Source organism: Hemiscyllium ocellatum, chromosome 14, assembly GCF_020745735.1.
Source record: "Hemiscyllium ocellatum isolate sHemOce1 chromosome 14, sHemOce1.pat.X.cur, whole genome shotgun sequence".
In the NCBI taxonomy this organism is placed as follows: domain Eukaryota; kingdom Metazoa; phylum Chordata; class Chondrichthyes; order Orectolobiformes; family Hemiscylliidae; genus Hemiscyllium; species Hemiscyllium ocellatum.
Genome location: NC_083414.1, coordinates 13,788,567 through 13,801,120, shown reverse-complemented (window position 1 = coordinate 13,801,120; position 12,554 = coordinate 13,788,567). Strand labels below are relative to the sequence as shown.

The window sequence follows — 12,554 nt, the reverse complement described above, 5'->3', positions numbered from 1 at the left end:
CCAATGGATTCATGGATATTCAACTGGGGGTGCTGAGTGTGATTGGTCAGGGCAATACTCTGAGAAATTAGCCAATGAAAGGCTTTCACTGTTGAACTCAACAAAATTGGTGAGAGCCATTTTCTGATTCATTTCTGAGAATTGCTAGCCTGGTTGAAAATTTAAACAAAAGCTGGCAGTTAATTCTGAATCAGCATTAATTGATTTATTCTCCAGTACAATATTTTTACCAGTCAGAGTCCACTTGCCACTCAATCAGTATTATCCTTTCATATCATATAAATGTTAGGATTTCCTCTTAAATTGATATTCTTGCAAATTAACACCTTGAATGCAAAAGACTATAAGACATAGGAGAAGAAGTAAGCCATTCGGGTAATTGAGTCTGCTCTCCCATTCAATGAGGTTACCGCTGATCTGATAATCCTTAATTCCACTTTCAGCCTTATCCTCAATCGTTGGTTCTTTTATCTCAGCCTTGAATATGTTTAATACCCCAGCGTCTACCGTTCTCTCAAGTAAAGAATTCCGCATGCTTATTACCATCTGAGAGAAGAAATTTCTCCCTGTCTCTGGAGAGCAGGTTCATAGCTCCTTGAAAGTGGATAATCAAGAAGGTGTTTGGTATGCTTTTCTTTATTGGTCAGAGCATTAAGGGGGTCATGTTGCAACTGTACAGGACATTGTTTAGGCAATTTTTTAAATATTGTATGCAGTTTTGGTCGTCTTCCTATAGGAAGGATGCTATGAAACTTGAAAGAGTTGAGAAAAGATTTACAAGGATGTTGCCAAGGTTGGAGGGTTTAAGCTAAAGGGAGAAGGTGAATAGACTTGAGCTGTTTTCCCTAGAGCGTCGGAGGCTGAGGGGTGACTTTATAGGGGCGTATAAAATCATGAGGGGCATAGATAGGATAAATAGACAAAATATTTTCCCTGAGGTTGGGGGAAGTTCAGAACTAGAGGGTATAGGTATAAGGTGAAGAAAGACTTAAAAAAAGGATTAAGGGGCAACGTTTTCATGCAGAGGGTGGTGCAAGCTGCCAGAAGAAGTGGTGGAGACTGGTACAATTACAACATTGAAAAGGCAACTGGATGGGTATATGAATAGGAAAGGTTTAGAGGGGTATGGGCCAAGTACTGGCAAATGGGACTAGATCAGTTTAGGATATCTGGTCAGCATGGACAAGTTGGACTGAAGGGGCTTTTTCCATTTTGTACATCTCTATGACTTTAAATGGGCACCACTTACTGAGATTGTGCCGTCTGGTCCTAGACGTTCTCACAAGGGGAACCAACTTCTCCGTATTTACCCTGTCAAACCTCTTAATAATTTTACACATTTCAATAAGATCTCCTTTCATTCTTCTCAACTAGGCCCAAGCCTACTCAACCTCACCTCATGAAAAACTCCCTCTATACCTTGACTCAAACTAGTGAACCTTCTCTGGATTCCTCAATTATCAGTATACCTCTCCTTAGATAAGGGGCCCAAAATTGTTCACGGTATTCTTGGTGTGCTCTTGTTAGTATCTTGTATAGTTTAGCAAGACTGCCCTGTTTGTATACTCTGTTCCCTTTGAACTAACAGCCAACAGTCCATTTTCCTTCCCCATTACCTTTGGCACCTATATGCTAGGTTTTTGTGATTCATGCACAAGGACTCCCAAATCGCTCTTTACTGCAGCTTTCTACAGTCTTTCTCCATTAACATAATTTTCAACTCTTCTATTTTCCTGCCAAAGTGCTTAACCTCACATTTCCCCATCTTGTATTACATCCTCCAACTTTTCACCAACTCACCTACTTGTCAATAACCCTGTGTTCTATTGTTGTGTTATTTTGATGATGATATATTCACTTCTGTCATCTCAGTAATTGGTATATATTGTCAACAATTGTAGTCCCAGAACTGATCCCTGTGGCACTCCACTAGTTACAAGTTGCCATCTTGAAAATGCTCCCTTTATCCCAACTTTCAGACTTCTATTAATTAGCCAATCCTCGATCCAATCTAATGCACCAACCCAACAGCAAGGGTTCTTATCTAATGAAACAGTCTAATGTGTCGTCCCTTATTGAATACCCTCACAAAAACACTTTGACAAAATGAATTCTTTTTTTAGCAATATTCATTTATTAATGGATACATTTAAGAAAAGAGTCATTGGTCAAATAATAGGCAAACTTCACCACCATGACGTATTACCTATGAAATGACATGTGCTAAAATCTTTTTTTTTGTAGTTCATCAAGCAAACTAATTGTATTTGGACCATTAAAAATTTGATATTTTGTTTTGCATTTTCAGTGCCATAGGACAATGATTGCTTTTTTATGTAGTTTCTACCAAATGATTTGGTAAAGCAGCAAGTTACAAAAATCAAATTTTGAGACTTTCACTCTCACTCTGAGACCCTTTTTAAAACCCAACTCATGGAAACTTTCACTCACCTCCCCCATTTCATTCTTTAACTCAGAATTCTACCTTTCATTACACCACGATGGTATGTTTCTCTGTCAAGTGCTGTTTGATGTAAATGTTTGTGCTTACTAAATGCAGAATATAATTTCAAAGATTACATGGAATACTCAGCTCAGAAATGGGCTATTTAGTCTAACTGGCAAGTGTTTATACACATCTCAAGCTTCCTCCTGTTCATTAAACTCTATCAAAACCTTGCTCCCATCTTCTCCCATCCAGCCTGTTCTTGAAAGCATCAACATTATTCATCAGAGCCACCTTGTATGGTAACAAGTTGCACTTTCTCACCACATGGCTAGCTAAAACTGTTTCTTTTCTGAATTCCCTCTTATTTCTTAGTGACTATATTTTACTGATGTCATCTAATTTTGGACTTACCCCAAAATAACAGAGCAGTGTCAGTTGTAAAAATATTGAGAAAGTTTGTGACTTATTGTCCTAGAATCCCCAAATCATCTAAAACCTGGAAATGATCATTAACCTGGAGAATGATGAGTCAGAATAGACTAATCAACCCAATGGAGATGGCTCTACCATTCAGAAATCAATTTCCAATTGCTTCTTTATATTCCATATCCCTTCCTAAAGTATGTGTCATCTGTTCATGCATCTCAATTAATTCAACATTAATAGCAATTTGTTCCACATTATTTTCAAGTAAACCTTAAGCAACCTTGTCCTGATTTTAAGTGAATTTTGATTGGGAAATGGTGGCTTAGTGGTAATGTCACTAGACTACCTAATGATCTGGGGATAAATGTTCATATTCCATCACAGGAAGGGGAATTAAAATTCAATTAACTAAAGTATTCTGCAATTGAAAGTTTGTCTCAGAAATTGTAGCCATGAACCTATTGTGGATTTTCATAAAAAGCCATCCGGTTTACTGATAGAATAGCCTTTATTGTCACATGCACTCAAATGAGTGCACTGAAAAGTTTGTAATGTCACCTTTTAGTGCCACCTTAGGTACAGAGTACCTAGATACAGATCTTTTAAGTGTTTCACAGAATTGCAATAGTAAAAAAGATTATTCCTTTAAGAAAGATTATCAGCCATCCATGTGACTCCAGACCCTCAGCAAAATGGTTGACTCTTAATTGCTCTCAAGGATAATTAGGAATTGGCAACAAACACTGGCCTTGCATCACACAAATGAATAAAACGGATGTGCCCTTGTCCTGGTTTCCCCACAGGTTCAGTCCCTGTATTTGCTGTCAATTTCCTTTATTTATTTAAACATCTCAGTCAGAACACACTTTACCTCCTCTACTCTGGGAAATGCAAGCTGAGTTAGCCCAGTCTCACATAATATCTAAATCAATTTATCTTGGATATCATCACCAGACTCCTAGCAAGGCAGGAATATACTTCCAGGTGCTTTTCTCTGTTAGCTAGAACAGGCTTTGGGAAATCCAGTAGTTATAAGTGTTGCTATATTAATGCAAGCTTTTATAAAATTAAGTAAACAGAATACTCCAGACCTTGCAACTGTGAGCTAGTTGGCAGCTTCCAGTCCGTTCTTATAAATAAAGTGTGTTACTGCGTACCTTATTGCATTAAACTGCTCATCATCACTTCAGATGTGGTTATATACACTATTAACCCCTTCACCTGTGCAACATTGAATCATATGCAAATTAAACTGAAGGGATGACATCTTTTCCTCTGTGCTGGTAGTTCTAACTGAAATAAGTTTGAGAAGTGAATCTCAAGACTATGAAACAATGATAAGGAAAGTGCCTTTCAAAACTTGAGTCCGGATACATTGAGATAAAACTTGGAAGATTTGTAAACTATGAGGAGAACTGTGTGGAACTCTGATAGGACATCAACACAGTTGGTGTAGTGGGCAAATATGTGGAGGATGAGTTTCAATGCAGAGATGTGTGAGGTGTTGTAGAAGAACACTGACAGGCAATATAAAATAGAGGTCCAATTTGAAATGGGTTGCAGGGCGAAGGGTTTTGTGGGTAGATGTGCACAGATCATTGAAGGTGGCAAGATAGGTGGAGAGAGCAGTAGTAAAGCATATGATTTACTCAGCTTTATAAATAGGGACGTCATGCAAGAAGGTGATATTGAACTTGATTAAGACTTATATAATTATAAGACCTCAGTTGGAGTATTGTGTACCGCTGTGGGTATCACATTGTAGGAAAGATGCATATGCATTGGAGAGAGTGCAAAAGTGGTTTATAAGGATGGCGCCAGCGATGAGAAATTTCAGTTGTAATGATAGACTGAAGAAGTTGAGACTGTTCTCCTTACAGAGAAGAAAGCTGGGAGGGGATATGATAAAGATTTTCAAAACCATGTTTGGGCTAGATAGAATGGAAAAGGGAGAAACCATTCCTGCTTGGGAAAAGGAGAGCACATGAATTTAAAGTAATTTTCAAAAGCAGCAAGGGTGATACATGGAAAACGTCTTCACTCATGCATTGCCTGGAACAGTGACGGAGACTGATTTAAATGAGGCATTTACAATGGCTTGGGGCAATACCCGTATAAACATAATATGTGGGAAAAAGCAGGAGCTTGGCACGAGGTAATGATGCTTGTTTGAACAGCCAGTGCAGGTATGATGGGCCAAATGGCCACCCCCTGATTCTGTGTACACAAAGATTTACTCTACAAATGATCTGTCTAGTAATAAGTACAAAAGAAACTAATATGTTGTTTTTTAAAGAGTGAAATAAACCCCATTGTTTGAATCAATTGAATTGTGATAAGGTTACATGATATGATTAGATATGAAGTAGTTTTTGGTATCGTTGTTGGGTAATACTTATTTTAAAACTTATCCTTAATATTTTGCTGCTTTCTCTTCAGATTGTCAGAAATTGTGATGACGCTCAGTAAGGAAAATATCGAGGAGTATGTGAAGGCCCTGAAGTTGGAGATAGACTTTAGAACTGAAGAAGATGATGTTAATTTTCCTTTTATTTTCTACCGGTTCCGCTAAACCAAAGGATACTGAGACTTCCTTCCATGTACCTCTCACCCAGCCACTTGTACTTGTTCTGGATGTAGATTTGCTCACTGAGCTGGAAGGTTCATTTCAATGAACCTTCCAGCTCAGTGAGCAAACCTACATCCAGAACCTCAACCTGAGCTATAAATCTTCTCAAAAGTCACTTGTACTTGTATCCATCACTAATGGTCCAATATTTTTGAATACTATTGTTTTGCTTTGCTTTCCCAAAACGTAGCTAATGATCCGCTGAAGCACCATATATATCAGTTTAAATTTCCACAGTTACATGTGGACATTTTAATTATCATTGAATGGTGATGAAATCAAGCAGAAAATCTAAGTTGCACTATCATTTCATTCCAGCTTCTAGTTTTGAACCTAACCCGAACTCGTGGTGAATATGTCCCCCATATCTTTCTTTCAGTTCACTGTAAAGACCCTAATTGACATGAATTGGGATATCTGCATTGCCATTCTGTAGTTGTCTCAATCACGCTAAACTGGCTCATAATTCAATAATCAGTGGCACTAAATTGTCAGTCTCATTCAGACCATTTTACATTGCCACCCATTGCTTACAGTGTGGGAAATGGAAGTTCCAGGTAGTAATGCAAGATATTCGTCCACAGTGGATGACTGGCAGCAGACAAATTTTATCTGGATCGGAGTCCTGTTGAAAAGCATTTCAGAGTGGAGGCCAGTTATAAACGTGAGCAATTCCTCAGATACCTTTCACCAAATGAGTCTGTAATTAAAATACTTTTAATATGAACATAATGCTACTGACTAAAGACTCCAACCAGCAGTTCAAACCTGGAAATAATAACCACATTAATTTTGGCAGCATAATTAACAACAAGTAATGACAAAAGGTAAAGGTGATTAGGTGGAGGAAAACAACACCAGAGAAATCATGTCCACTCTGAGTAGGTTGGGATCTTGTGGTTGCTTTCAGAAAAAGAATTTTGACACTTACCTAATGGATTTCAAAATCACAAACCCAACAGAGACAAGGCAGCCTCACTCTGAATGATGCGCCAGTGGGAAGGCCTCATCATACATAATGTAACTGAAATTGTTAAACCTCCCAATGTTGTGACAAGTATTAGAAAGTAAATTAGCAATATATTAATTCCAGTTTAATTTTCACAATTTGTTGAAGCAACCAGCTTCAGTTACAAATAATATTTTGCTCTGTTCTCTCCTGTATTACCTTAATCCTGCTTTTCTGTGTGCCCCACATTGTTTTGTTTTGACTGCGAGAAATAGTTGAGCTGCTCCCAAGCATCAGTTAATCCAGTCCTTGAGTTGATCGAGGACTAATTTGAGTTCCTCAGGCTCTGCCAAGTCTCCTTGGGTGACAAGAGACCAGCTATGGGTGAAAAGCGCTTTGATTTTACTCTGCTAACTTTTCCTGTGGGTTTGTATTAGGAGCCTCAGCATCTGCTGCAGGCGATTATAGTGATGGAGAGCACACGGTGTAGCCACAATAAACACAATGCCGAGAATAGCCCCTTTCATTTATGGTCACCTTGCTCTACACGTTAATTCATCACATTTTCCAAAGAGGAGGAACACATTGTGAGAGCTGTATGATTTTAGAAATAACATTTGAAATGTGATAGGCTTTTGAATAGGATCTGCTTTTAGGTAGGTCGCCTAATGTACTTAACTCTTACAATGCAGAATTAAAACAGCAATGCAATGATTAATATGATTCCTCTGAATTAAGTATATAGCTGGCTTCAACCCTTTTTGAATTCATCTCATTTTGTTTCTTGATGTAGAGACACTCCCATTTGTAAAGAGTAATTTTTATATTGATTGTATATTTTGCTGCTTGCTTAACAACAACAGCGAAACCACCCCATTCAAAAGGAAAAAAAAGCATTTTAATATCCATTTCCCCTTTGTGAAGAAAATGTGCAGAAATTAATCACCAAGGCTGTGAGAACTTTGGGTTAATTGAGACAACTTTGTTTAGTAATAGATGCTAACTGTTTGTAAAGTGAGGGCCAATTCTGGTTGAGTTTGACTGTGGTTCTGCTTTGAATCAAACTAAAGTGTAAAACTGAACAGAGGGCACACACCAGAAAATGCTAATGAAGATAAATAACTTTAGCGTGCCGTGGAAAGGATTACACATATTTATATAATTGTAGTGATTACCTGTACTGGAATTTGAAGCCAAATAAAATTTGTCGAACAAAACCATTGAAGAATTGTTTGTTTATTTTCAGGCATTGTATAAAATATAAAAATGTACACAAACTACATGGCTATAAACATTTTGGCTTATATCAAAAAGTGATACAAAAAAAGGGAGATTAATGTACGCCTTGTGTTTGAAACACAAGAGTCAGTGTTCATTTTGTTTAATCTATACATAACTAATTGTGTCCTTGCAAATAATTGGTTTCCTACTTCTGCTTTTCATCAAAGCAATAAACTTATCAAAGTCTGTTGTTGATGCTTCATGCGTCTGGGGTAGGTTAGAGTGAGAACGATGCAGATAAGAGAGCTTTGGCATGTAATTACCCAAATTTGTCGGACAGGAGAGTCTCTTTGATTGCAAATGTGCGTGGCTGTTGTCTCTGTTGCTTTGGTGCTTTGGATCTGTACTCTTTGACCTGTCAGATCGCGAGATGTTGGCCAGTTTACGCCTCACATTTCCAGAGATGTTCAGGATGAACTCGTGAGGCTTCCCCAACCATCTGCCAGAGTGATCCTTTGCCTTTGGTTCCGTCATCTCATCAGCCTCCTCTGGAAGGTCCATCCAGTTTTCGACCAGATCTGCAAAACAGTTATCTCCCAGTACAAGGGGCTGCCTATTCCTGCTTTGGGAGAGCAAATTGACTGTCCAGTCATTTGGATCTGTATAATCGAAAATCTTCCAGGAGCACTGTTCTGAATAAACATCAGAAGTCGATTTAGGTCTTATTTTTCTGTTTGGTCCCAAGCCAATCTTATTTCTCAAGATCCCAGCACTGGGAAGTCTATTCTCCCTCAAACATGGTGAGCTTCCTACTCGTGCTGCCTTTGTCAATGTGGGCCCAGATGCTTCGGAATAGCCCGAGTCAAACTCTAAGCTTCTGTCACTGCTGGGTGATGCAAATACTGATGGGCTGCCTTCCTCCTCACTTCTCGGAGATGCCAGGCAACAAGCTGAGTCATACGTGTCCGATTCAGAAACATCAGAAGTAAAACTATGTGAGCTCCTTCCCTTGGCAGGGGCCAGTGGTACTGCCTCCTCCTCCTTCAGGCTCAGGGTGCTGATGTTGTGAATTTGCTTCAGGTCCTGCAATGCCTGCATCATACATTGCATTTGATCTCGAAGACAAGCCCCTGCCTCCTTCATATTTATCTGGTTAAAGACAAAATCCAAGAAGACAATTTGATTATAGATAATTATTTTTTCCCAATATAACTTATGAGTAAAAAGACTATTTCGCAAATTAGTCCTTTCAATTTGAGGGTGTGAATTATGTGTCTATGAATGTGACTACTTAGATAATATGACTAAATGGTCAGGTGTTCCTTATATGGATATGTAAATGTATATCTTTGTATGCATGCATTTTACACACACACACACAATCATACTTATATGTACCTTTCCCACGTGGGTCTAAATCTGTATATGTCTATACCTACCATGTGGCTTCATGTTCTGTGTATAAGCTACAGTAGTAATGAAGAATTTCAAGTGGGTGTTCAGAATTGCTTTTAAGAATATGGAACTCGATACCAAATACTAGGAATGTATTTTAAGGGACTTGACAAGTATGTGGATGAAGAAGAGAATAGAAGGTGATATGACTTTGAGGGAAGATGGAAGGAGGCTCTACTGGACCATAGACACTGGGAAGGGTCATATGGTCTGTTTGTGCTGTATATCCCACATAATCATGTGCTTTCTCATTTGTGCACAAAGGGTGATACAAGTTTGTAATATCCCCACATAAAAGAAGTCGATAGCAAATACAAAGAACAAAGAAACTTTACAGCCCAGGAACAGGCCCTTCGGCCTTCCAAGCCTGAGCCGATCCAAATGTACTGTCTAAAAGTGTCGGCCAATTCCTAAGCATCTGTATCCCTCTGCTCCCCACCTACTCATGCATCTGTCCAGACCCATTTTAAATGAATCTACCGTGCCTGCCTCGACCACCTCTGCTGGCAATGCGTTCCAAACGCCCACCACCCTCTGTGTGAAGTACTGCGTGTATCCCCCTTAAACATTCCACCTCTCACTTTAAAAGAGTGTCCTCTCATTATTGAATAAATAATTTCAAATCTGAGATGGATAGAATTTTGCTGGACAATTGTATAAAAAGATATGGAAGCAAGGAAGGTTGATGGACCCAAGATTCAGATAGGCCCCAATTTCAGTGAACAAGCTTGAGGGGCTGAATGGCCCATCCATCTTCCACTATATACTCTGGTCAATTGGTTGCCCTGTTTCTCTCCCATAAAGTGGAGGTGCCTTCCAATCCACTAAAACCCACAATAATCCCATGAGTGATTCATGGATACATGGATATCTATTTAGCCCCAAGACTCCAGTATGTCCTACAGTATGCTTTGTGAAGCCAGCATTATTTATAATCTCTGAACATATGTTCTCCCTCCTGTTGCCTTAGCTCAGCATCAAGGGCAGGCACATGTTGAGATGGACAACATATGTTGTTCCTATGAGACTCCCCAAGATGGTTTTCATTCCTTTAGATTCTTGCAATATATATTTTGAAATGATGGACATATCCTTGAGGCTTCTATCACAACACCGATTTATAAATATAGGATTTGCCTATAAAGTAAATGAAAACTTTTTCTGGGTCTATAGCTACTCTGCATTTCATTTTTTTATTCATTTCCGACTTCAATAAAAATCAGAGTTAACTTCCTGCAGAGTAACACTATTTAGTGTAAAGTTTGAACCTCTTTTGCAGTCTGAGGACACGAGGGAAAGTGACACGAGGGAATTTCATTGCTGAGGGCTTAAACGTTGTCCACTCAGCTCCCTCTGGTGACAAAACCGGTATATACATTTTGGGATTGGACTGGACCATCCAAGGTCCCAGGTTGCATCCCTGGGTCAATTGACTTCAGGACACGACGCCACTTGGTCCATCACTGCTTCCAGGTGACTTAACTCCACCTCGCCCCCGGCCCAATCCCTGGAGCTGGGAAAGGGAAAGTGAAAGGTGCAACAGGTGGAAATGAAAACCTGTTCCTCCCTCCCGCCAAAATGTTACGTTTGAGCCTGGAACCCGGGATCTTGCTGTTCTTTCCCCCCAACCACCTCCGGAATGCTTTTGCAGCTGAAGGTTGAGGTTGGGCAGTCCCCAGGAATGACAGGCGCTGAAGGCAGAGCTCGGAGGAGAACTATGAGTGGCGCCTTTAACCGGGATGGCTGGGTTCCCTGTGGAGGACGCAGCACTCTCGCTGTTTCTGATGAGTTAGAGATGAGTAAAAGGGTCAGGCTCTCTCACAAACATTCCATTCCAGCAGTACAGGCACTGCGGGCAGGTACGAACATGTTAACCGTGCTTCAGGAGCACCTGGACAACTCAGCCGGCTTATTGCACGCTGCATTTCACAAAGACTCTGCATTCTCTTCCCAAACTGCCCCCCTCTCTCTGAATGGGGGGGGGGGGGGGGGAAACGAGGGGGTTAGTTCTCTGTGTCGCTTGGACCAGATGTTCAACACAGCATCTGTCTTTACTATTCCACACCCCCACTCAACCCACATTGCTAATTATATTAAACCCTGCGCTTCTTTTAACGTGAGGGACTGGCGTTACTAACTAGACCTACAGTCCCAGCTGGACTCAACCGGATACCCCCATAAGCTTAGATCATAAAACCTAAGAAAAATGTATATTTAAATAATTTCAGGTTAAGCACATTACAGTTTCTGGAAGTCAGAAACGGATCAAAGTCTGAACATTTCTAATAACGATCAGTACAGAGAATCCAAAGCCCATGTATCATTTGAAGAGATATTTAGGGTTCCAAACGCCACTGGATTTTTGTTTTAGCTGCAGTGATCCAATCCCTTTCAATTTTTTTTTGTAAAAATTGCAACGACTGCAAGCATTCAGCGAGATTTTTTTTTAAATAAAGCACTCAACACAAATCGCCGCTGAAACTTTTCCAATGAGCCCTCTGTTTAACTCACCATTTCTTTGCGAAGGTGACAAATGAAATCATCCAGTTTTGCGTCTTGCATCACCGAACTCTTTACTGTAGCCTCCCCTCCCAGCGCTGTCCTGTCAATAATTTCCGTCTCTACATTAGAAATCGCTGCTGCTTTTTCACTCGTTTTAAATCTTGGCCATTTTTTTTAAAACAATCCCTCTCAATTTTTTTTGTTCTTCTGTCTTGTTGCAAATTTCAGACACACTGGCATACACATATGACTATTTCATATATACTCCTCCTTCGGGAGCTCCGCCCCAAACCCCAGCTCCCAATTTAAAAACGAGCCAGTCAGGAGTAGGGTCCCTCCCTCGGGAGCTAGGCGCGGGGCCAATCGCCTCTCTCTGGAATCTTAAACCAGAATATTTTAGAGATTTACAATGTGGAAAAATTGGCACTCCACCAAGTGTCAGAGGGGGCCCATCAAAAAAAAATTCACTCCACATATGTTGCACCAAATGTTTCGACTTAATAAATAGTTATGAACTTTACTTTTACAAAAATATTCAAACATTTGAAATTCATAAAGTTCCCAAGAAGCTGCTGCAACTTTCATTTTATAGGCCGCTAACATTTGAGAGTCTGTTTTACATCAACTGGACAAATCTGAGGAAGAAATTGTGCACAGAACCAGGGGGAAGAAGAGAGGGGGTGGCCCTATGAGCAATCTGTTCCATTAGCCTGAGGGATTTTACACTGAAACAAAAAATGGCTGGAAAAGCACAACAGGTCTGGTAGCATCTGTGAAGAGAAATCAGGGTTAATGTTTCAGGTCCAGTGACCTGAAATAGAAATTGCTGGAAAAACAGTATGCTGAAGAAGGGTCACTGGAGCTGAAATGTTTAGATTAGATTAGATTACTTACAGCGTGGAAACAGGCCCTTTGGCCCAACA

At 39.9% G+C, this 12,554-nt stretch overlaps 2 protein-coding genes across 2 annotated transcripts in view; one reads left to right on the top strand and one right to left on the bottom strand.

The window, feature by feature from the left end:
• The window catches only part of uba1 (ubiquitin-like modifier activating enzyme 1), a 290,553-nt gene extending 282,872 nt beyond the window's left edge, over positions 1-7,681 (top strand). The window contains exon 25 of the mRNA XM_060835388.1: positions 5,315-7,681. Within this exon, the coding sequence (XP_060691371.1) occupies positions 5,315-5,447 (133 nt within the window). The 3' untranslated portion in view covers positions 5,448-7,681. The remainder of the gene's footprint in view (positions 1-5,314) is intronic.
• inka1a (inka box actin regulator 1a) lies at positions 7,674-11,851 on the bottom strand. The gene is made up of 2 exons (XM_060835389.1): positions 11,641-11,851; positions 7,674-8,823 (listed from the first exon to the last, which is right to left on the bottom strand). The coding sequence occupies exons 1-2, from the start codon at positions 11,689-11,691 to the stop codon at positions 7,840-7,842; spliced, it is 1,035 nt and encodes a 344-aa protein (XP_060691372.1). The 5' UTR covers positions 11,692-11,851; the 3' UTR covers positions 7,674-7,839.
• Positions 11,852-12,554: the final 703 nt, after the last annotated feature.

What these genes read in the sequence shown, in the direction of transcription:
- inka1a (XM_060835389.1), bottom strand. Translation starts at nt 11,691, where the DNA reads ATGCAAGACGCAAAACTGGATGATTTCATTTGTCACCTTCGCAAAGAA. An exon ending in GTCACCTTCGCAAAGAAATG is followed by an intron (nt 8,824 to 11,640) that starts GTGAGTTAAACA and finishes GTCTTTAACCAG; the next exon opens with ATAAATATGAAGGAGGCAGG.